General features: G+C 28.8%; 2 protein-coding genes across 5 annotated transcripts in view; one reads left to right on the top strand and one right to left on the bottom strand.

The window, feature by feature from the left end:
• The window catches only part of LOC127289616 (disintegrin and metalloproteinase domain-containing protein 10), a 36,344-nt gene extending 21,521 nt beyond the window's left edge, over positions 1 to 14,823 (bottom strand). For both annotated transcript variants that reach the window (XM_051317669.1, XM_051317670.1), the window contains exon 1: positions 14,238 to 14,823. In XM_051317669.1, the coding sequence (XP_051173626.1) occupies positions 14,238 to 14,301 (64 nt within the window). In that variant the 5' untranslated portion in view covers positions 14,302 to 14,823. The remainder of the gene's footprint in view (positions 1 to 14,237) is intronic.
• A 75-nt stretch (positions 14,824 to 14,898) lies between these two features.
• On the top strand, positions 14,899 to 23,154 carry LOC127289656 (general transcription factor 3C polypeptide 3-like). Of its 3 annotated transcripts, XM_051317735.1 has the most exons (12): positions 14,958 to 15,002; positions 18,755 to 18,875; positions 18,992 to 19,149; positions 19,457 to 19,719; positions 19,854 to 20,168; positions 20,258 to 20,567; positions 20,665 to 20,794; positions 20,852 to 21,097; positions 21,274 to 21,462; positions 21,557 to 21,877; positions 21,970 to 22,206; positions 22,303 to 23,154. In XM_051317735.1, exons 2-12 carry the CDS (start codon positions 18,759 to 18,761, stop codon positions 22,642 to 22,644), a joined length of 2,628 nt encoding a protein of 875 aa, XP_051173692.1. In that variant the 5' UTR covers positions 14,958 to 15,002; positions 18,755 to 18,758; the 3' UTR covers positions 22,645 to 23,154. The 3 variants fall into 3 exon arrangements, with proteins under 3 accessions (XP_051173691.1, XP_051173692.1, XP_051173690.1); XM_051317734.1 differs by lacking the exons at positions 18,755 to 18,875; positions 18,992 to 19,149; positions 19,457 to 19,719; ... (6 more) ...; positions 21,970 to 22,206; positions 22,303 to 23,154 and adding exons at positions 15,766 to 16,150; positions 16,245 to 16,406; positions 16,466 to 18,279; positions 18,339 to 18,662 and having other exon boundaries at positions 14,899 to 15,002; XM_051317733.1 differs by lacking the exons at positions 14,958 to 15,002; positions 18,755 to 18,875; positions 18,992 to 19,149; ... (7 more) ...; positions 21,970 to 22,206; positions 22,303 to 23,154 and adding exons at positions 15,243 to 15,487; positions 15,766 to 16,150; positions 16,245 to 16,406; positions 16,466 to 18,279; positions 18,339 to 18,662.
• Positions 23,155 to 23,223: the final 69 nt, after the last annotated feature.

Genomic DNA, 23,223 nt, shown 5'->3' with positions numbered 1-23,223 from the left:
AAAAAAAGTTTACTCACTATTATTATATTTAAACAAATATAAGTAGTTGTCATCGAAAAACTCACCTGAAACAAAAAAAGAGTTAAACATTAGTTATATTAAAAAATATTGAGTCTAATTATAAATTATTATTATAATTATTTATTATAATTTTAAAATTATTATTTTATTATTTTTCTATTTTCTAATTTATTTGTATATTTATTTAAATATTTATTTTAGTAAATGTCCTATAAATATGAAATGGTACAAAATGTATATGAAATTTTTAGATATTTTATGAAATTAGAGACACAGATTGCAATGACAATAAAGAAATAATATGACTCGTATGGCAATACTATCCTTTCATATATATATCTCTGATTTACTCTTGTGAAAGATGAGAGGGACTGGGTCACAGTCTCGGTCGATATCATGAACCTATGTGGATTCACCTCTCTTCGCAGGTTACAAGCTTGGTTGCACCTTATTCGCACTATATAAGAATATTGGCAGGATACCCCCTTCACACACGTAATTTAATATGCGTTAAATTTGATTCGTAACATGACTCCAAGTAAAATTATCTATTCACAACGTCTTCTCTGTCACAATGCATTAACATTATGTCTTTATTTCGTATATATAGACTTTGGAATATATAAAAATTATTCATGATTTCATTCTTCAAAATATGCCAAAAAATTAATTTTTCATTTTTTAAAAATAATTATCCTAATAAAAAAGTGCTTTTAAGACTAATATTTTAGGGCTATTTACCAAACACATAAGTAAAGTTCAAATCCTATACTTTGTCGAAACCTTGATGCGCATCAAATCTGTTAATCTTTTTGCAGTATAAAACTTCTATGATACTGGAACTTTATACCATAATCTGCGAGTTAATGAAGAAAGTTTTATGGACTCAAACTCCATAAAATTGCCATTTTGGAAAATCCGTTAAAGATTTTCCACACCATAAAATAAGAATTTAAATCTCGAAAGAATTTTCGGTATATATTTTTTTTATTCAAGTTTTCCTTTTTTGAAAATTTTCAATTCAATTAGAATTTCAAATTTTTTGATAAAATACAATATATATATATATATATAATACAAGAAAAAGGGATAAAGGATTGCGAAGAACTTTGTGTCGCATCTTTAGCAAGGGGAAAATACTTTTCAAGTTTCTAGAAGATGCTGCGAGCGCACACAGACAAAACACACTTTGAAGCAAAATGAATCCTGTTTTTCTTCGTTCAACTCGTTATCCCATGTTTTCTTCGTTCGTCCTTAGAAAAATTGTCTCACTGAGAAAATAAGAAACAAGAATAATAAGAGTAGATTGTCCCTTATTCTCTAATCACAAAACCATAAGAACAAACAGAACCACGTACATACAACAGGGTTTATTGTCTTATATAATTTTATAGCAAAATAACCTAATCTAGAAAAAAATTGTTATCTTTAAAATCCAGTTTTTAAATTCCATAGTTAAGATAATAAATACAACTGCAACTGCTTTAACTAAAATTTCTGATAACTAAAACAGATTACTATTTCAAAATGCGAAGAATATTTTTAAAATGAAGAGACCTATTTTTTCTTTTTGAATTATATGACATAGATAGACTTTTCAAACTACATAAATCGTCTTTACTTTTTTAATCAGGGGTTTTAACCAATTCGAGATAACCTGTGGCGACCAATAATGAATCAACGCGTAATTACGGAGGATCACGAACGGAATCGTCGTCGAAACAGTTGGTTCTATGAAACGTACAATCCTAGAATTCGAGTAGACTTTCAATGCAATTTATTGAACATTCACTACTGCACCGTGTGCTTTTCCTAACACCCGCAGATTATATCCGGAGTCGTGTTTCAGAGGACAATGTTTTTTCCGCACCTTTGTCAAGGAGATCCTTTTACGTGATTCGAGTATGAAAAAAATCACAACTGCTTATGCAAAAAAAAAAAAAATACCCAAAATTTGCTCTAAAAAGTAAATTGTGAAAACAAAAAAAAGTATTAGAAATTGAAATATATTTATAGATGATTCAATACACCTATAATAAAAAGGGGAAATAAATAAATGAACAGAATGTCCATTTCCGTTTTCAATCGTGTTCAAAACGCTTGATCGATCTCAAATGGCATGATTATTCATGGATATTCAAGAGTAAGTCTCAACGAAGCAGGAAGCAAATCAATGCGCAAACTCGGAATTGGCATCTAATTAATTGATTGGGTTGGTCTCCTCTTTGCTCAGTGGCAAGAAATCAAATATAAACTCAGAGAGTATTTTTATAAATCCGATTTGAAATCAAATACCCCAAGTCAATCTGAATTCCGTCCCACAAAATCGAATTTCGACAACTCAATGTCTCAGGGATTTAGTTGATTAAAATCTTCATCACAAATTCGGGGGAAAATTGTATCACTTTTCAAAAAATTTGTATTCAATATCCTTCAAAAAAAAAAAAAAAAAAAAATCTTGATTGATGAAATTCATAATACTTTTTTTTCTTTTCATTTCCAAAGGATTCGTTAACCTATTGACAGGAATCGATCTTGGATAGTTATCAAGTATGCTACGAGTTGAAGTCAAGTTCGATTGAATTGACTTCCAACTACCTTTTCCAGTCGCAGACCTCATTTTTCGTGTCCGTCGAACTTAAGTGCTAAACTCAATGAAGGTTCTTTAAACGAATCGGAGTAAGTGATTCTAAAGGATATGCCAGGACTATTGCAAAATCAGGAAAAAACTTTTGTGTTAATTCTTAAAGAAAAACTTGAAAAGAAACTTTTGGCAAAAAGCTACTTTCTCAAACTGAATTTGCGATTACAAAATACGATTGAAACGTTTTATTTAAATTGATAAATCAAAAATATCCATTACTTTATGTCAGCTGAGCTTCGCAACATATATTGAGAGAAACCACAGGAGATTTTTCGAGATATCTCAAACATGCCCTCGATCAACTTTTAGGGAGAGACTCGTCTTAAAGCCAAAACGGATGCCAAAGTTCAAAGCCCTGAAAAAGAAACTGTGAATCGCTTGCCAGAAAATAAATTCACTTTCGAAGATAGCTCTATGGAATAGGATGTCGAGCGTTTTTTCATTTTTATCTTTTTCTTAAAGCGCACACCAAAGAAAGATCACCTGTCATGAAAGCTTTTCCAACTCAAAATAACCCTGATTTAACAATTATTTTCTTATACCAAAAGAAAATGCTGACTAATTGCTTTACGCTTTCACAAAATTCCTATATTTTGAAAAGAATTTCTTTATTAATATATACTAATTAAGAGATAAAAAAAAATAACGAAAGAACTAATGCCAGGAGAATTCATGCTAAACTTATGTTAATGTTAAACCTAAAACGTGATAACATTACAAGAATAAGAGAAGTAAAGATTTCCTGTTGGCATTGAGCCAACGAGACACAGAATTACAGAAAAGCGGAGAGAGAGACACTTCCTTACATGTTGAAGGTGCTCCATTTATATCCTCTTAATTATATACTTTTTACAGCGTTCTTAAAAACAAGGCGCCCGAAAAGTGAGAAAAGATCGTCCCCAACTGTTTTATTATCCAACAAAGCATCTGCGATTTCCAGCAAATAAATTTCTATATATCTTTTTTTTTTGGCAAACGAAGAAAATGTGCGAAAGAGACCGAATCCAGTGTAATTTAATGCTCTTTAAAAAAGTCTTTAATATCATTTGCTATTAAATTCACTAAATTTAAGAGTCAACTGTTATCGACATTGTGTATTATTTATATATTATATTTGTTATGGTACTTGATCACGCTCTTATATAGACATGGTCGACTCTATTGAGTCTATTATCGATGATACCATAAAGTACATCTATACAAGAAAGTTCTAAACCTCAACAGGAGAACGAGACGCGAATAACTACCCACGGGAGCGTCGTCGCATGAATAATCATTTGCTCTGGCATCCTGTGGGATGTACGATCGTTGCTGCTACTTGGCCGCTGACGATAACAAACTCGGTTTACCTCGAAAATTATATGCCGTACAACTTTTTTTTTTTATCTAACTAGCATTTTATTATTAATCAAGTAAATTATTATTTATTTATTAATAAAACTATTTTTCTAGTCAATGAAGAATAGAAATGCAAAAGATTTCCGAATTATATCCAAAACCATCGGCTTTAAATAAAGTTATCTCCTATTTTTTAATCTTCGAAAAAAAACTGTTCACTGCGAAAAGTATGAAGAATGGACGTTAAAAATTCGCAGGTCAGAGCAGAAAACGCGAAATAGTCGATAAATCGTTGTTCGGCATTGATACCATAGCAAACAACCACTGGTCAATAACCGGACCTTTTCCGTTTTCATCCGCTTTTAAATTCTCATTTGGTAATTTAAAAAAAAGTAAATTTCATAACACAATAATAAATTTAAAAATAAGTCCAAATAAACCTCTGAAAAAGATTAAGATAAGAATTAGAGGAATAAATAAAACTTTTTCCTTTGAAAGGAATATCCTTTATTCCTTTCTCTGAGGTGTTTCACGTGTACGAAAAATAGTGAACCGTTACGAAACAGTGGAAGGAGAAAAAGGAACTCGGTATTCGCCTCGTATATGAAGAGGTGAAGAAAAGGTCGGATAACACACATAGAAGAGAGAAAGAGAGATGCAACAATCTCATTACTTCTGCAATTTTGATGAAGTCTCTCCCCCTTCCCAACCCCCTTATCCCATGTGATATCCGGCCATTTGCACGTACTCACAGTATAACCCTGCTTGCCTAAAATGTACCAAGGCTGCAAACAATAGAATACATAACCCATGCTTCTTCACACGTTGAGTGTATACACTTCCTTAATATGAAATACAAGACCTCAAAATTCCCAAAACAATAAAAAAAAAGAAAAGTAATTTGATATTTCTTCTCTTTTTTATATAAAACCAAAAATATTTCTGACAAATTAAAATTATAACTGCTTTTGAAGGGTATCAAAATGAATGGGAAATGTATTTACATTATCTGCTCTTCACCAGAATATAGAATTACTTGAAGCGAGTGACATTCTCTCTCAGCAGGATTCTGAATTGGCTGAGTAAATTTACAGGTTTAAGGCGATTTCAATCTCACTGATGACCAATGCAACCGTGAAGCAAATAATTTAATTGTATTATTCAGTCAACGTTAAATCAAGTCGACCGAACTTCCTCACTTTATGTGAAAATGGAATTATAACATTTTGAACGGATATTCCTTGAAAAAAACTAATTAATGATTCTTAAAACTATTTGAAACTTTTTAATGATAACAAATATATAATATCAGAACACAAAAACAAATAGGAAATAGCAAAAAAAACTACAAGTATCAAACAATTATCGTGAAAACTATAATAAGTACCACTTAATCTGGATATAATTCCAAACCCAATTCCAAATTTGATATTCACTATTCCTCAAAGACAATTATAACACAATTAGAAATAGAAAAGACAGCGGCAATTATTCTTTCACGGATGTAATTTGCATTATATCCTTCCCTATGTTCATACAGATTGTCACGGCATGTTTATTCATCAGAGGCAATAACGCTTCCTCTCTTTATATAGTGATGGTCTCTCGCTTATGGCATCGAATATTGCTGAAATGTTAATCCAGGGTTGTCGAGAGACATGCCAGAGAACAATATATATATATAAATAAAGTTCAGATGAAATATATCGACAAAACGTGAAGAGAAAATTTATCAAAATGAATTTTTTCATCAACAGAATTTTATAATAAAAGTGTATTATTTTCGCACTTTTATATTTACAAAAAGCAACAACAAAATCAACTGTAGGAAATAATTGATCAATTATTTTGTGGACTGAAGCAAGTGGTTGAAAAAGTTCAACTGATTTCTAATTCTACTGATCGGCACTATAATTATTTCTTAAAAACACTGCAAAAACCAACAGAAACGAAATTTGGTTGTCTGTCTGCTTAATTGGGATTTAGGTTTGGATTTAGGTTCTGTACAAGGTGCATATACGTTCTTTTTGCAGGTAGAAAAGATATCTTTTATAATCACTATTCGCGACTGCTTCTGTGTCTTATTATCGCTTATTTTCTTCTTAATGCATATCTCGCGCCCTCGCTTTCCTTCAACGCCACCAAATTTAAGAGTTCACGAATTTCCACCGCAAGAATCTGAAACGAAGCTTAAACTAATTAGACGGCGTTAATTATTCGAGTGGAACGAGCATACAGGGACCAGGGTTCCACGCTTCGGTTAAGCCGGTAGTCAAGCTCACCCAACGACCTGAACATTTGCCAGTGTAAATCGAGGTTGTTAAACTATATATACATGTCTACACATAAACGTATATAAAAGCATGAAAGTCGGTATATATAATACGGCATGAGGTAAGCCGCAAAAGCTCCCGAAAAAAAAGGACGAATAGCGGAAAGCGATCAAAAAAAGGATATGCACCAACTACTTACTGGCGAGAATTATAAATATCTCGTCTCTCTCTCTCTCCCTCCGTTTGATTACACTGATGAGGATTTACTCCTTTGCGTGGCGTGAGTGTGCATTCGAATTAGAGGGTTTCGTGATAAATGCAAATTTCAACTGTGAGCTTTGCTCATTGCGTGTTTCTAATGTATGCGATAGCGGTATAAGAACACCGCATTTAGAAAATTTAAGGACCTTGCCTTCATTTCAACTAAAACAAATTTTACATTTTCATACATATAGAAACAGCTTTCTATCTAGAATATCATCCCTTTATTTTAATTCCTGACCCATAAAAAAAATTGTAAAATCTTAAAATAATTTCTTAAATTGACTATAACGAATATCTCTGTAAAAAAACGGGATATTGTAAGTTATATTTGCATCTCAGTGGCTAGCTGACAATTTTTTTCAAAGACAAAACACACGCACGTGTATACTTTTCATCCATCCCTTTGAGTCAGTTATTCTCATCGTTCTCTGTTATTTCCTTTCTTTTTTTTTTTTGTTGCGCTTCTCTAGTACTCATCGCTGTGGCCGTTTTTCACGACACTCTCTTTATCCCGAGGCTCAGCAATACTTTCATCGAAATACGCCAGTAATAAACACGTTGCTTGTTGTTTGTGAATGTGAACTAAATGGAAATGACTCACAATGCCCTATATGAATAGCTAAAACTGAAAAAGAGAAACGACATCTACATATGAAACTACATTTTTCTTTAAACAAATAAGAATTATTTTTATATTAAAAATTGCAGTTTAATTTTGTAATTCTATCGGTAAAAATGATGATATAGAACTAATTAAATTATTGAGTTTCAATATAGGGGGTAAAATCTACATATTTAGATCAAAGAAACTAATGATTTGAATTTATTTTTTGATTGGGTACAACCCCTCTGTTTTTTTTATTGGGTAGATTGTCTTTCTTATAGGTTTTTTGTATAGGAAGCAGAGTAGAGCAAGCAGATTGCATCCTGAAATTGGATGCCGATGAAATTGTCCCTTGAGACACGGGAATCTAAGCCAGGTTGCATACTTTCGTCTTCTCTAAGACCCCCAGCATCAACCCATTCCCTCAATACACACACATACGGATATTGGAATCCGATACTTCCGAGACTCTATTCTGTACCCTCAGGCTATTATGTCAATTCGTCACTCAATTTGAAAATATTTCACACTTGTTTTATATGTCTATGTGTGGTCAGCAGCCTATTAGAATTCATATTTTTCTATATAAAAAAGAAAAGTTTCCTTAAAAGTTAGGTTTGGTCTATTATGCCTTCTAAATGGAAAACAATATTGATTTTGAAAATTAATTTAAAAACTTCTTTTTAAATCACAAACCAATTTATTCCAATCATATTTAAATGGCTTTTTCCTCGTCAATTTTAATTAAAGAATCCTTAATTCCAAAAAAAGAGAATACTTCCTAAAAAATTTTTCCTGCCTTGAAATTTCGGAGGGAAATATTAATGAAATAGCCTGCACGGCAAGAGAGTACTGTGCGAGTGAAGAATTCCTGGCGAAATGAATTTGCAGTTTAATTAGCGAAGAAAAGGGCATTCTAGGGATTTCCAACCATCGTTTTCTTCCGGTTTGGTGAATCTCGGCTGGGAATGTGCAGATCATATTTCTCTCAAAGGCAGATACTTAACACAGCTGAACGGACTGTTTCGTTCACGATCTGGAGATTTATATATTTCAGGGGATTGCTTCCTTTACGCTTGAACAATATAGAATACATCTATAAACGAATATTGTTGATGGAAATTCATTGACGTGGAAAATTTCTAAAAAAAAATTCTAACCTTCGACGACAACGACTTATATAAAAAGGAAGAAGACAAAAAAAAAACTTTGAATTAATATAAATGTCATATAAAATGACTGGACCATCTGTCTGATGCAGATGGGCCATTTGACTCTATGACGTGATCTCTGCTTCAGCTTCACTCTGACACACCCTATTTCTCTCATTAATTTTCTCGCCTCGAAATGACACGTGACATTAATAGTGAGTTTGTGTGATGTTCTCGATTCAAATTCGTAAAATTTTTAAATCCTTACTATTTTGGACTAAAGGCTCTTCGAAACTAAATATACCCCTAAAGAATTAGAAACTAGAACATTTATAAAATGTAGTATCAAGTGTAACAAAATTGGATTTTATTCAAAAAGAAAACATTCTGACGTTTGGACCACTAGGAAAAAAAGCTTCTATACGGCTATTGAAAAACTATAAGTCTTCTACGACTTGCAACGATCAGTACTGTATTATTCGTATAAAGTGCAGGCACGGCCAATAAAAGTATATTGAACTTGTATAGAGGTCGATAGTCGATATCCCACCATTCCATAGCTACCTAGAGAGGTACGTTGGCAACCATGAGGAAGCAATGGGGGATGAGTTTGGGGCTTTAGGGTGAATGAAACTGTGGAATTTTCGAAGAAATAGGTGGAAACGCGATGCCAGACTTGGAAGAGAAAACCCAAAACTTTAGACTTAGAGAGAGGATGGAAATAGAATCCATAAAATACTATTGAGGCAACATATTCACATCTTGGAGTAGAGAAATTCTCGTATTTCTCTCTTATTTCTCTTTTGCCAATTCAAAGTTTCTGCCGACTTTTGTCAAAAAAAAAAAAAAAAAAAAGAGTGTAATCTAATAAAACCGACAATTAATCAAAAAATTGTGCCTTTTAGTATTGGAAATAAAAATTTTTGTGTAAAGTTAGTTGACTCGAATATCAAGGCAATCAATACAATTGTGTATATAGGTGATGTCATCCTGGTTGCAATTCACAGCTTGCACTTAGCATAAATTGGTTCTCTATATTCGAGCTAGTTTCGCTTCGTTCCGACAATTTTGCAGTTTGTGCACGTGACGTGAGTTTCTAAGGTGTCATAACTTGCTCTCGCTCTTCTGACTTTCCTATATATATATATGTTAGCGCTTTTATAGAGCCATTAGAATCGAGATCTTTCGATCTTTAAACTTCTTTTGTTTTCCTCCACAATTTTTATTGCGCAAAAACCATAAAATATTATATATCCTTAAAATATCCAACGATTGCTTTAACAAATTTGAAGCAAATAATTGTCCGATAAAAATTATTAATTAAAATTTTAATTTTAAATAATTGTATTATATTTATTTTTAAATAATTTTCATTTGAAGAAGAAAATGTAGAATTTATATTTTCCCGAAAAAGAATTATAAAAAAAATACATTATTGCAAGTAAAATTTAATTTCATAAAATTTTTCGTTTGTCAGTTAAATAAAATCTGAGTTACTTGGGAGAATTTAAATTAAATGTTCCGGTATTATAAATATAATAATGCTTACAAAGGCATAATATTATTGCATCATGTTGTCTCCTCCTATGAGAGGGACGGTGTAAGATAAAAGGGTATCGTTCCCCTTTCTTTGTGTATACACAAAAGATCATACGCATCAATTTTCTTTCGTAATTAATGTTATAACCTCAAATGAAGTTCATGGAAAAGTGCGTCAGACTATAAAACCTATAGGGGCCTTGATAATTTTTCAATATAAAAAGTATAAACGTACGCGGAAAAAGTAATTTTTACTATACTTTCAGAGTAAAACGGGAATTGTCCAAAGTTTCTGCGCATCTCTGGCAATTTTTACTCCAAAAAATAGTTAAAGTTACTTCAGAAATAGTAAAAATTACTACAAATAGTCAATTTTTTTAGAGTAAAAGTTGTGCAAAATCAAAATTAGAGATAAATTGACATGAAAAAATAATTCTATTTTAATTTTTCGTTTTTGAAAACGTTGCGCGACTTCAGCATCATCAAATAGGAGAATATAAATCTCTTATCGGAGATTGAAAAATTTAACCCTTTGCTCTCTGAACATTATAAAAGTTAAGAAACACAAAAGAGACTTGATTGTATGAGTTTCTTGTAGTTGAAATTTACGATCATTGACCTTTCATTTATAAAGGTTAGATATTATTCGCAAGAGTGCTCACCACCCTCGTTATATTGTTCAAGTGCATAGATACCACGAATATAAATACAGCCTAAGGCTAAGGCTAAAAGACCCCTCCCTTATGGGATTATCAGACTTGAAACTTTGATAGTTATATATAAGGGGGAAACTAATTTCTGATTTTCTCAAATGCCTTTAATTTTCAGGTAAAGGAAAGGTTCATTAATCAATTGAAAACGAAATGTAATTAACATTTAAAATGGATTTCAAACTATTAATTTCCAAAAAACTAAAGACATAAATTCATCGGAATGTTATAAAGTTTCTATTAGATTTCAAAAGCAGTTTTTTTTTTTTTTTTTTTTTGAAAAAGAGTTTGAATGAAAGAAAACATGTTTGCCAATCTGCTACCACCAAATTCATTAAAAAAGTTTCTAAACTAAAAAAATTCTATAGAAGATTCTTTTTTTTTTTTTTTATTTATCGAATAAAATTTTAATTAATGCTTTCGACATATGTTAACTCAAGAACTAAATCATTCAATTTAACTCAAAGTCTCGCTGTTAAATCATTATTTATTATTTATTTTCATGTTTGCAAAGTGAGCTCGTAATAATGGATTCTACCACGAATTTGTAATTTGCATAGGATTCGAGAGATGCGTTGGATACGGGATTGAGTTAAACAAAAACAGAGTTATATCAACCTTGCATATTAGAATTGTTCCACGGAAATTGCACATGCTGATTTGCTTTTTTAATAAGAATAAAAAAAAATTGAATTTAATTTCAACACACAACAAAAAGTCTCTTTTTTTAAAAGACAAAAATCTAAAATTTGTTAACATTTTTCAAAAAAAAAAAAAAATTCCTATTATTTAAACTGAGATTTTCGATTTATAAAACTGTCCTATACCCAACGACATTGAATTCACGCCACGTACCAATCTGTTCCAACAGTCGCAGCATTTTGAAACCCCAGAATAAAATCAAATAAAAGCATCCCTGGTGTGGAGGATTCGAAGCATGCAAAGGTAATTGTGATTCGATAACTTCTATTTTTTTCTCATCGAACGGAAGCGACTAATGATTATTGATGAAATTATATATTGCTGGAATTCAAACTATATTGATATATCAATACACACCGAATATAATATTCGAGGTAGAAATGAAAAAATAAAAGGAAAAATAAACTGACTAAAAATAAAAAATTGAAGAAAATAATTATGTGAAATGAGTTGGTGAGTTGTTTTTTTAAAAAAGTTCTATTTTTGACTTGAAATTTGATCAAAAAATAGATGGAGCATCGATTCAGTTCTACAACGACATTAAAGTCTTTCTATCTATTGAGCTCTTTATCCGCTTATCTATTTGGCACGCGGTCTATACGAGCGAATCTCTTCGTTGGCGTTACACGGGGACAGATCTGCATCCAACGCGCTTTAATCGCGTTCTCTTGTACTACACCGCATCAGATATACGCATTTTGTCGACACTATGCGAGTGGATTTTCATCGTAACAAATGAGATAAACAGATATATGAGTACAAATTCAACGAAACCGTATACTATTCATTTTATAAATATGAAAATTTTCAAAGAAAATTCCTTTACGCAGTGCTAATGAAAGAATTATAATTAAAAAAAAAAAAAAAAAAAAAAAAACTCCAACGAATGTTTTTTTTTCAAGAATTCATTTTTCAAAAAGAAAAATATATTAAAATATATCTAGAGAAGCAAATTTTAATAAAGAAAATAAAAAAATTATTTAGGAATAATAATATTAATACATTGAAAAAAAATTTATTTGATTCAAATATTCGATTACTTAATTATTATCAAATTAAATATTTTTACTTTAAACTAATAATTTTTATTTGAGCCAATTAAATATTATTTGTTTCAAATACAGAAATTATTGGTCCAAATACAATTTATTTAATTCAAATAAAAAATTATTTTGGTTCAAGTAAATATTTATTTGATAATATTCAAGTAACCGATTATTTGAATCAAATAAATTTTTTTCTCCGTGTAATAATATTCTAATAATATTAATAATAATAATTTAATATAATATTAATAATAATATTATAATAATAAGAATACTAATAAAAATCCATCTCATGAGAAAATAAAATTTCAAAATTAATTTTTTTTCTTCAAGAATTCATTTTTCAAAAAGAAAAATATATTAAAATATATCTAGAAAAGCAAATTTTAATAAAGAAAATAAAAAAGTTATTTAGGAATAATAATATTAATACATTGAAAAAAAATTTATTTAATTCAAATATTCGATTACTTAATTATTATCAAATTAAATATTTTTTTACTTTAAACAAATTATTTTTATTTGAGCCAATTAATAATAGTATTTGTTTTAAATACAGAAATTATTCGTCCAAATACAATTTATTTAATTCAAATAAAAAATTATTTTGGTTCAAGTAAATATTTATTTGATAATATTCAAGTAACCGATTATTATTTGAATCAAATAAATTTTTTTCTCAGTGTAATAATATTCTAATAATATTAATAATAATAATATAATATTAATAATAATATTATAATAATAAGAATAATAATAAAAATCCATCTCATGAGAAAATAAAATTACAAAATTAATTTGATCCATTTTTTAATTTATCGTTAATAATAAACGTTAAGACAATAAAATTTAATTTCATTAAATTTTCCTAATATAAAGTGTTCAAGTTTAACTTCTGTTTAAGAATAGTTGATATCGCAGTTCAGTTATATTTGAAGTTTGAGATTGGGGTACCTATTGTTAAGATGCTTTCAAGGATGCTGTGCAGCTATGATGTTCCTGATATTTCAAAATGATCGTAAATATATCTTTGAAACGTTTCTAGAATTATTGTATGAGGTGTCTCCAAGGAGACTTGGAAGTGAATCATGGCACATATATGTAGGTACAAAAGGAATTCTGAATTTAACAGTTTTATGATGGATGAGAAATAAAACCAAACTGACATAATATTCTCTAAAATGTGTCTGTGTACTAACAATATAAAATTTGTTTACATTTTATAAATCTTTTTTAAAGAAAAAAAAAAAAGTTATGTCATGTACAATAAAAGTAAATTGAATATAAAATATGTAAACATCTTTTAAAAAACAATTTAATACCTTCGTGATGAGAATGTAAATTCAATGTAAATACATTAAAAATATTTCCTACAAGAGCAGTAAAAAATTTAAATGTTAAAAATTAAATTAAAAAAATTCAATTTAGTTGAATAATCCAAATATAAATAAATACTTTTATCAAAATGATTTAAAAATATTTTCCCAAGTGTAATGAAAAGAAAAACAATTTCTTCTAAACGAGAAGACCCTTTTTTTTTCCTCCGCTGTTAAAGGAGAACTTTTTTTATCCAATGAAGCGTTAAATAAATCTACTGAGGGATAAAAAAGACAACCCGTCGGGGTTCGAGATGTCAACGTCCTAACGGTAGACGCGACAAGGTTATATATTTTATTCAAGATCCATTGTTTATAGCAAGGAGTAGAATTAAGTGCACATTTTCAATTCAGCATTTAAAGTGGATCAAAAATATTTGTAATCGTATACAATGGGTCAAAGAAAGGATAACTGCATGTGTGACTTGTTAAATAGGGGGTGATTCATAAAATGCACACATGATATCACACACCAGTTTGTGTTTTTAAATGATAAATGTGTTCCATTTCTGACTAAATTACATTTACTAATTTATAGTTTTTACATGTAAAAAATAAATGAAACTTACCACATTCGATGTAAGGAACCAGTAACAGTAAGAAGAGGACGTATCCACACATATCACTGAACATTGTAATAATAATTCCTCTAGACTTCCTGATAGATTCGTCGAGCACCACAGCAAAAGCACAAACACTGTATACACACACACCGAAATAAAAAAAAAATAACAGGAGAAATAATTGAAATTGGATCGCTAAAGGAATCACTTATCACTTATTGAAAAATAAACACTGATTTTAACACTTTCACTACCTTTTTTTCGCGTTCTAATCGGTTCACTGCCTGTAATTATTTTAACAAAGCAGGATACAAAGCATCGACTACTACCTACGCCATTGTCTCTTTTCGCGAGATTCACTTCTTTCAAAATGAAAAAGACACTTTCAAAAAATTCCACCGTCAATTGTTTTAAAGTTGAGCGTCCTTTATATTTGGACGATAAACAAAAATTAGAAGATACATTATCACTCAGGATTACGACATGAAACACAAACACTAGCCGCCACCATCGCTTGTCAGACCAACTTCTCAGTTTTAGTTTATTTTATCAGTTTACAGTCCTAGTCTGTAGTCAGTCAACAAATACCACTTCCTTGTGCCGCCATTGGTCCGTTAGATTTTACAAGTGAGTACCATTTTCTGCCGCGAGAGGCGCTCATTTACGGATGTTAATTGTCCATGTTAACAGCTGTAGGTAATAGTAGATTTCATGTTTATTGACAGATCGTGTAAAAACAATTTTTGACAGTTCTAGTGGTTCCAAAACAAGGTATGATTTTTTTATTTATTAGTTAAATATTACGATACTTATATACGATATTTTTAATTAAAAATAAGGATAATTTTGAATAAGGCTTTAAATGAAGAATTTAAATAAATTTCTTTTTGTTACTTCAATATTGTTATAACCATAACCTAAATAACTTAACGCGGTTATTACGTTATTACTTTATTCCTCATTGTAAAAAAAAATAAATTTTTACTAGATAAGAGAAAAAAAAAACATGTAAAAATTATTGTCAACTTATTTTTAATTAAAATGTAAAATTTTAATCCTTCTAATTGAGGTTATAATCCCTTTAGCGGTAATTTTCACCGCAAACAAGTTTTTGTTATTAAAATAAGTTTTCAAGAATTTATTAACAAATGAACTATTAAATTTTTGATAGTTTTAACAATTTTCAGTTAATTTTATAGATATATGTAAAAATAGTGAAGTTATAAACTGTGGTGTCAATAGTATTTAATTACGCGGTAAGTTTATTTAAAAAAATATGTCAAAATTTCTTGGGACTATTTAGTATATTTTATGAATTATAATTAATAATTAATTAATATAATTATTGTATTATTAATTAAGTTTTAGTATTAAAAATTTTTTGACTTAGATTTTAGATTTTGTTCGAGATATTATAAAATAAAATAATTTGAAGAAAAAGAGTCACAGAAATCTGTTTAAATTTTTATTAGCATAATAAACACGCAATGTTTCTTAAGGATTTTATTTTTAAGAAAAAAAAAATAATTTCTAGATATAAATATGGAATCCAGTGACAACAGAATGGAAGTCGATGACGAAATGAAGAACTCAGCTAATGTAGAAACTATTGATAATTCATCAATAGCACCAGTGATAATAGAAGAACTTGATGAATCTACAATAAATGACATGGAAATGGATCTTGGTGAATTTGTTGAAGCTAAAGCTGTTAAATTGCAAACTATTTCGAAAAATGTAAATAAAGAAACAAATATTGAATCATCTTCGTCATTAAATGAAGATGCAATTGATATTGGAAATGCAGATGCAATTGATGAACAGGAAACTGAAACCAGCAGAGAAGATTTACTTACGCAACAATTTTTAAATGGAGAACTCACCTTTACTGAATATTCGCTGAGAATGGATAATAATAGGTTAATTTTTCATTTCTACAAAAATTTAATTATTAAAAAGTTGGTTTTTTTTTTTTTAATTAAAAGATTTTTTAACATTCAAGTATTATTTTAGAATTGTTGGCGATGAATATACGGATCGAAAAAAGAGAGAACGAAAAACAAAAACACGAAGAAAATTACCTGCTGCATTACTTGGTTTGATGGGCGAAGCCAATTTAAGATTTGCTAGAGGAGAACCTGAATTAGCTGCACAAATGTGTATGGAAATAATCAGGTAAATAAAATTGTGAATCGAATTAGTTTTAAATTTAATTAAAATAATTTTTTTTATAGACAAGTTCCATGCGCTCCTGAGCCTTTTCAAACTTTAACAATGATTTATGAAAATGATCAACCTGAAAAATCATTACAATTTGCCCTGATTGCAGCTCATCTTAGTCCAAAGGATGCCGATCAATGGATAAGATTAGCAAATTTATCAATAGAAACAAATAATATTAAACAAGCAATAACATGTTACTCAAAAGCAATTCAAGCGAGTCCAAGAGACGTGAGTTTATATGAATCGCGAGCAAAATTACAAGAGCAACAGGGCGATAAGAGAGCATTTTTGAAAAATTACACAAAATTAATTCATCAATTGGGACCAGAAGATGGTGAGAGTATAATTATGTTTGCAAAAATGTTGGCAAAACGTTATATGCAAGAGAAAAATTATGAGCATGCATTGGATGCAATGGAGCAAATATTTAACAAATGTTCAGATCTTGTGACACTTGAGGAAGTAAATGTTGTCACTGAATTGTTAATTGTAATGAAAAATTTTAATCGATGTTTGGATATTCTTACAAAATATACACATATCTGGGTGAAATATAATGTCAATGAATTAATGGATACAATGGAGGGTAAATCGGATGCAATTCCAGCGACAAGAAAAATTGAAGATTGCGGTATTCCCGATGATGTGGCTGTTGATCTTAAAGTAAAATTTCTAATCACTTTAATTGAACTCAATGAAATTGAATTTGCCGATAAACTATTACCAAAGGTTTGTGAAAAGGAGAATCCCGAAATTTCCGGTGATCTTTTTCTTGATATTGCCGAATCATTGATGGGTAAAAAACAATTTAAACGCGCTTTAGTTCTTTTAGAACCTCTGGTGAATAGTAAAAATTTCAGTTTAGCTGCTGTTTGGCTACGACACGCTGAATGTTGGCTTGGATGTAATGATATTAAAAAAGCTGCAAAATCATACGAAATGGTGAGAAAATTGTCACCAAAACATTTAGGAGCTCGATTAGAATTGACAAAACTTTACAAACAACGAGGACAATTTAATAAGGCAATTGAGATTTTAAAACAAAATCCAGAAACTGATGATTTAGATCCAGCTGTTTTATACGAGAGAACTATACTTTTATTCAAAGTTGGTAAATTTAACGAATATTTCAAATCGGGATTACTTTTATTTTCAAGACATTGTATGACTTTAAGATCAAAATCAGAAATGACGGGATTAAGTAAAGCGACAACAATTCGTCAACGACTTGAAGCTTTACAACTTCATCGATTGTCACGTGGTGAAACAATTGAAGATGAAAATGCACCAACATTTGTTCCAAGTACTGAGCCATCATTTAAAAATGAATTCGCTTTATTGTTACAAATGTGTAAACTCGCTCATAAATTGAAAAAATTTGGCCTTTGTCAGAGAATTGGTTTTACTGCATTGACATCAAAATTATTTGAAAAGAAAAATTCACACATTATGTTTTTGTGTTTAGTTGCTTGTATACATAATGGCGATTCATATCATGGCTATAATATTGTCCGAGAACTTGTGAGAGTTCATCAAAAAGCTAATTTTTGGAATTTATTAAATATTATAATACAAAAAGCTGAAGATTCGCGACACAATAGATTTATAATGCGATTACTTGGCAGGGAAGATGTTCTTTCATATCTTCATATTTTACATGCGAATAATTGTTTGGTTTCTGGAACATATAAATATGCGCTTAATGATTATATTTCATTATTTAAAATTGAACCAAATGCGCTTCTTGCTCTTCTGGTTGCCGTTACTCTATTGCAAATGGCTTGTCAGAAATTTTTTGCCAAAAAGAATCAATTGGTGGCACAAGGTAAATTATTTATTTATTTATGAGAATAAGATTTGTAAGATTAATGATTAAATTTTCAGTTTTGGCGTTTCTTAAGAAATATGCAAAAATGCGAGGAGAAATGAGTGGACAGGAAATTAATTTTAATATAGCAAGAGCATTTCATCAACTTGGATTATTACCAGACGCTACTCATTATTACAAACGAGTACTTGATTTACCACCATCGAAAATAGTCGCTCAAGCGCCTCATCTCTTAGATTTGCAAAAGGAAGCTGCTTTTAATTTACATCTCATTTACTTAGATTCAGAAAATCCTCATTTAGCCAGAATGTATCTTGATAAACATATTGTAATTTAAAAACTGTTAATTTAAAATAAAATTTATATTTCTTTAAAAATTATGTATTAGTAATTTCATTTTAGACCCCTAATTACTTAGAATGTTTAATTTTTCAAAATTAATAATTTAATTTATTAATTTTATTTGTTTCAGAAAAATGTCTACATTTACATTCGGTACTCTTTGTGAATATTTTGAAAATATTTTCAAATTGAAGGAAAAAAATAAAAAAATTCAAGAATTACAGAAATTGCTGGAAAATTATCGAAATTTGGTGAGTAAAATACAAAATTTCGAAAATGTTTTGTTATTTTTACATTTTTTTTTATTGTAGAAATTAATCGAAAAAAAATTCGTAAGTTATTAATTAATATATTTTTTTTTTTGTAGAATGATTCTTTGTATTCATTGTTAAGACTATTATTGCCTAAATTGGAGAGAGAACGTGGTCCACATGGTCTGAAACAAAAATCTTTAAGAGTATTATATACTCGTATTTTTTGTTTAGGCAAAAATGATTTAACATCACGGAGTCAGGCAAACAGCAGGTAAAATCATTTTACAATTTTGTTTTTTTTAAGAAATTCAAATTCAGATATTATTAGATAATAAAATCGAATGCTAAAACTGAGATTTATCTAAATCAATGACATTCGTAATTAATTCGTTACTAACCCGAAACACAGATTTAATTAATTGAAATTCAATTTCGAAATGGGAACAAGTTAATTCGGTATAAAATATCAAATTCGTAACGAGGTTGATATTCACTTTTCGATTGGGAACAAATTGATTAAATAATTATTTTTAGAAGGATTTTATTTTAAATATTTTATTTTTTGTTATTTATTTAAGGACTGATCAAAGTGGTGAAGATTTTGCTGACCGCATATATTATCTCATTCGAAGTCAGCTTCAAAGTGACAAAAGTTCACTTAAAATAGAAGAAATTAACACATTTCTTGATGATATTTCTTCTAAGAATTCATCTAATGAAAGAAAAGATTCAACATTTTTAACAATAGCCAAAAAACTGAGTGCAGTTGAATTTAAATGGTTGACAAGAATTATATTAAAAGACTTGAGATTGGGTATTGGTCAAAATAATATATTGAAAGGTATGTAATTAATTATTAAAAATTAATTATTTTAAATATATTAGAAAAAGTTTAATAATATTTAATTTTTATATAATTTTTTTTTATATTTACTTATTGAAAATAATTATTATCATTTTTATTTTATGGTGAAGCTATTCATCCAGAAGCGGAGGAATTATTTAATTTGACATCCAATCTTCGAGAGATTTGTAATAAATTACAAAATGTTAATAGCGAAAAACCTGGAATAAAAATCTTCTATCACATTAAGCCAATGCTTTTAGAACGCTGTAGAATTGAAGAAGTTGGAAAATTATTTCAAGATCAATCAATGAAATACGTTTTACAAGTAAAATACGATGGTGAACGATCTCAAATTCACATGAAAGATGGAAGATTTAAATATTTTACAAGAAATAGTTATGATATAACAAAAAATACATTATATGGAGAGAGCATTAATTCTGGTAAAAATATACATTTTTTTCTATTAGTACGTGATTTAATTATCGATAATTTTTTCATAGATAATTCCAATTTCCTTTCTTTCATACAGATGGATTTTTAACAAAAAATATTAGTCGACTTATTAGAAACGACTGTAAGTCGTTAATATTGGATGGAGAAATAATGGGATGGCATAAAACGAAAAAAGTATTTGGCTCAAAGGGCATGCAATTTGATGTGAAAAAATTAACTACCAATAGTGCTTTGCAACCTTGTTTTGTAGCATATGATTTAATTATGTACAATGACGAATTACTTCTCAATATTCCTTATAATAGGAGATTAGAGAAATTAGAAAATTTATTCCAAGATGAAGAAGGAATCATGATCAAAGCAAAGTCTATAGTGGTGTGTAAAAGGTAATTTTTTAATAATATAAATAAAATTTTAATAATAAAAACTGATTATTATTTAGTAGAAAAAAAAATTAATGAATAATTAAACATTTTTTTTAAGTGAACAAGTTGTGGATTTCTTCAATGAAAGTCTAGATAGAAAAGACGAAGGAATTGTATTAAAAAAATATAATTCATTATATAAACCAAATTGTCGAGATGGAAGCGGTTGCTATAAAATTAAAGCAGAGGTATTTCAATTTTAAATAAAAAAAAATTATATTTACTCAAATATAATTTAAAAATAGTTTTCAGACGACTTGATACAAGACACAGATTTAATTATTTTGGGTGGTTACTATGGTAATGGAAGAGATGCAGGAAAATTGAGAAGTTTTTTAATGGGAGTTCAATTTACTCACAATCAATCTACAAAATTTCAATCAGTTGTTTCGGTCAGTTCGGGTTTAAGTAATGAGCAATTGAAAGAGTTACAGCGAAAATTTCAATTGAAGGGTCAGACAAATTGTCCGGATTCTATTGTTGGGCCAAAAGTACGTTGCAATTGACAAATTAAATTTAATTAATAAACCACAATTTAGATGCAAAGTCAACTTTCAAATTACTATATGTATAAAGTATTCCAATTAATGAATTTATTAAAAAATTAAAATATTTTAATTTATTTATATCTGGTATTTAAAGAGTTAAAAATATTTTTCTTTTTCAGAATAATCTCCCAGATTTGTGGATAAAACCAGAAGACTCAGTAATTTTACAAGTTCGCGCTTCAGAAATTATTCGATCGAGTTTTTATCCAATAGGATATACTTTGAGATTTCCGCGAGTCGAATCTGTTAGACATGATAAGCCATGGCATGATGCATGTTCTTCTACAGAATTTTTATCTTTTGTTAAGGTAAAATATTCAATATTTGATCATAAAAAATAAAAAGTAATTATTAAAAAATCATTCTGCAACAATTTCTAAGAATTTAAATATTCTTTTACAGGACACAGGTATTGTACAAAAATTAACAAAACGACATGCAACAATTTTAGATACTGAAAATATTAAGCCTAAAAAAATTCCAAAATCTTCAAAATCAAAATCATTTTCATCGAAAAGGATTGATGAACGATTTCTAGGCGTTCGTTCAAGGGATGTAGTACGCATTTCTCGTTGTCTGAAAGGAAAAGAAATTTGTGTTTTGAACGGAAATGAGGAATTATCAAAAAGTGACATAGAAAAACTCTTAATATCTCATGCAGCCAATATTGTTCAAAATCCAGGAACAAAAACGTATTGTGTAATTGTAGGCAATGCGGAAAAGGTAGAATTTAAAATTTATAAAATATTTCTAAAAATTACACATTTAAATTAAAATTTAATCATTAAGTTATTTTATAAATTTTTGAATTTCAGGTTAAAGTAAAAAATGCAATGTCAGATAAAGAACAAGATTTCGTTGGAATAAATTGGTTGAAAAGAATCACGGATATAAAAAATTGGCCGCAAAAATACGATTTTTATCCATGGGAACTACTTTCTTCTCGATCATCCACAACTAATAGACTTTTAAAAGATTTTGATAAATTTCAGGATAGTTATACCGATGACGTTGACGAATTTAGTTTGTCCCGAACTTTGGACAAGATAAACGTATGTTTTAAAATCAGTTTTATTTTATTCCTTTAAAAAAAAAAAAAAATTCTTATTGAACAGAATTTTAAATCTTTGCTAATCTTTTTATTACAGATAAGGGATAAGGAGTTCTCGACTGAAAATTTTAAAGACATTGAACAAGAATTGTTTTCAGGTCCATCGCCTTTTTCATTGTTTAGAGGTTTCTTTGGTTATTTTCATAATCCTGAGGACAAACAGAAATATTCATTTAGATTCTTGTCAGGAACTGTCCATGTAAATATAGATGAACATGTCACTCATATTTTTTTAGAAGAAAATAATCCAAATATTGTTCAACAATATTTTCAACAATTTCCTCGCATTACTATTATTAATAGTAAATACATTGAAGATTGTTTCAAAACGAGGACATTATTGGCCAGTGAGGATTATACTGTACAAAATAAAGTTTAATAAGACTTAAAAATTTGTCTTCATAGAATTATGAAAAATCCAAAGAAACACTATTGCCCGAAAATTGAAAGCTCATCCCCTTTTTTGATAAATGAAAAACTAGAAAAATATAAAAAAATAACTCATTTCTTAAAATAAAATTCTGAGAAGAATGAAACTTATAGAAAATAGGTTTATTAATTTTTCAATTAATTTGTAAAATTGATTAAAAAAAAAATTGATTAAATTAATTAATGTAAAATGTTGAATTTTCAAAATGATTTTTAAATTGTTTTGATTTTTCAATAATAACTATGGAATACTTATTCTAAAATATTTAATATATATTTATGAACTATAATAATATTTTATTATAAGCATTTTTTTTTTAATTTTTATTTAAGTTTGAACAAAATTTTTGTTTACTAACTTGAGCATGAATAGAGGGGCACTTATCAAATTCTTCTGATAAATCTACTGTTAATTGTTTTGTTACTTAATCTCAATATAGTAATATTAATTATTATATAAATGTTAATAGAAATAATCTCAAATCTATCGAGAACTATTTTTACGATACTATATAAAATTGATAAATAA

This window comes from Leptopilina boulardi, unplaced genomic scaffold, assembly GCF_019393585.1.
Source record: "Leptopilina boulardi isolate dan_hultmark-lab unplaced genomic scaffold, ZJU_Lbou_2.1 LbouV2_48, whole genome shotgun sequence".
Lineage (NCBI taxonomy): Eukaryota > Metazoa > Arthropoda > Insecta > Hymenoptera > Figitidae > Leptopilina > Leptopilina boulardi.
Note: the sequence above shows the minus strand (reverse complement) of the source record. Positions and strands in the feature narration are given on the sequence as shown.

Coding starts and splice junctions, on each gene's coding strand:
- LOC127289656 (XM_051317734.1), top strand. CDS start 15,774: ATGGAATCCAGTGACAACAGAATGGAAGTCGATGACGAAATGAAGAAC. Junction 16,407..16,465: donor ATGTGTATGGAAATAATCAG/GTAAATAAAATT, acceptor TTTTTTTTATAG/ACAAGTTCCATGCGCTCCTG. Junction 18,280..18,338: donor GAATCAATTGGTGGCACAAG/GTAAATTATTTA, acceptor TTAAATTTTCAG/TTTTGGCGTTTCTTAAGAAA.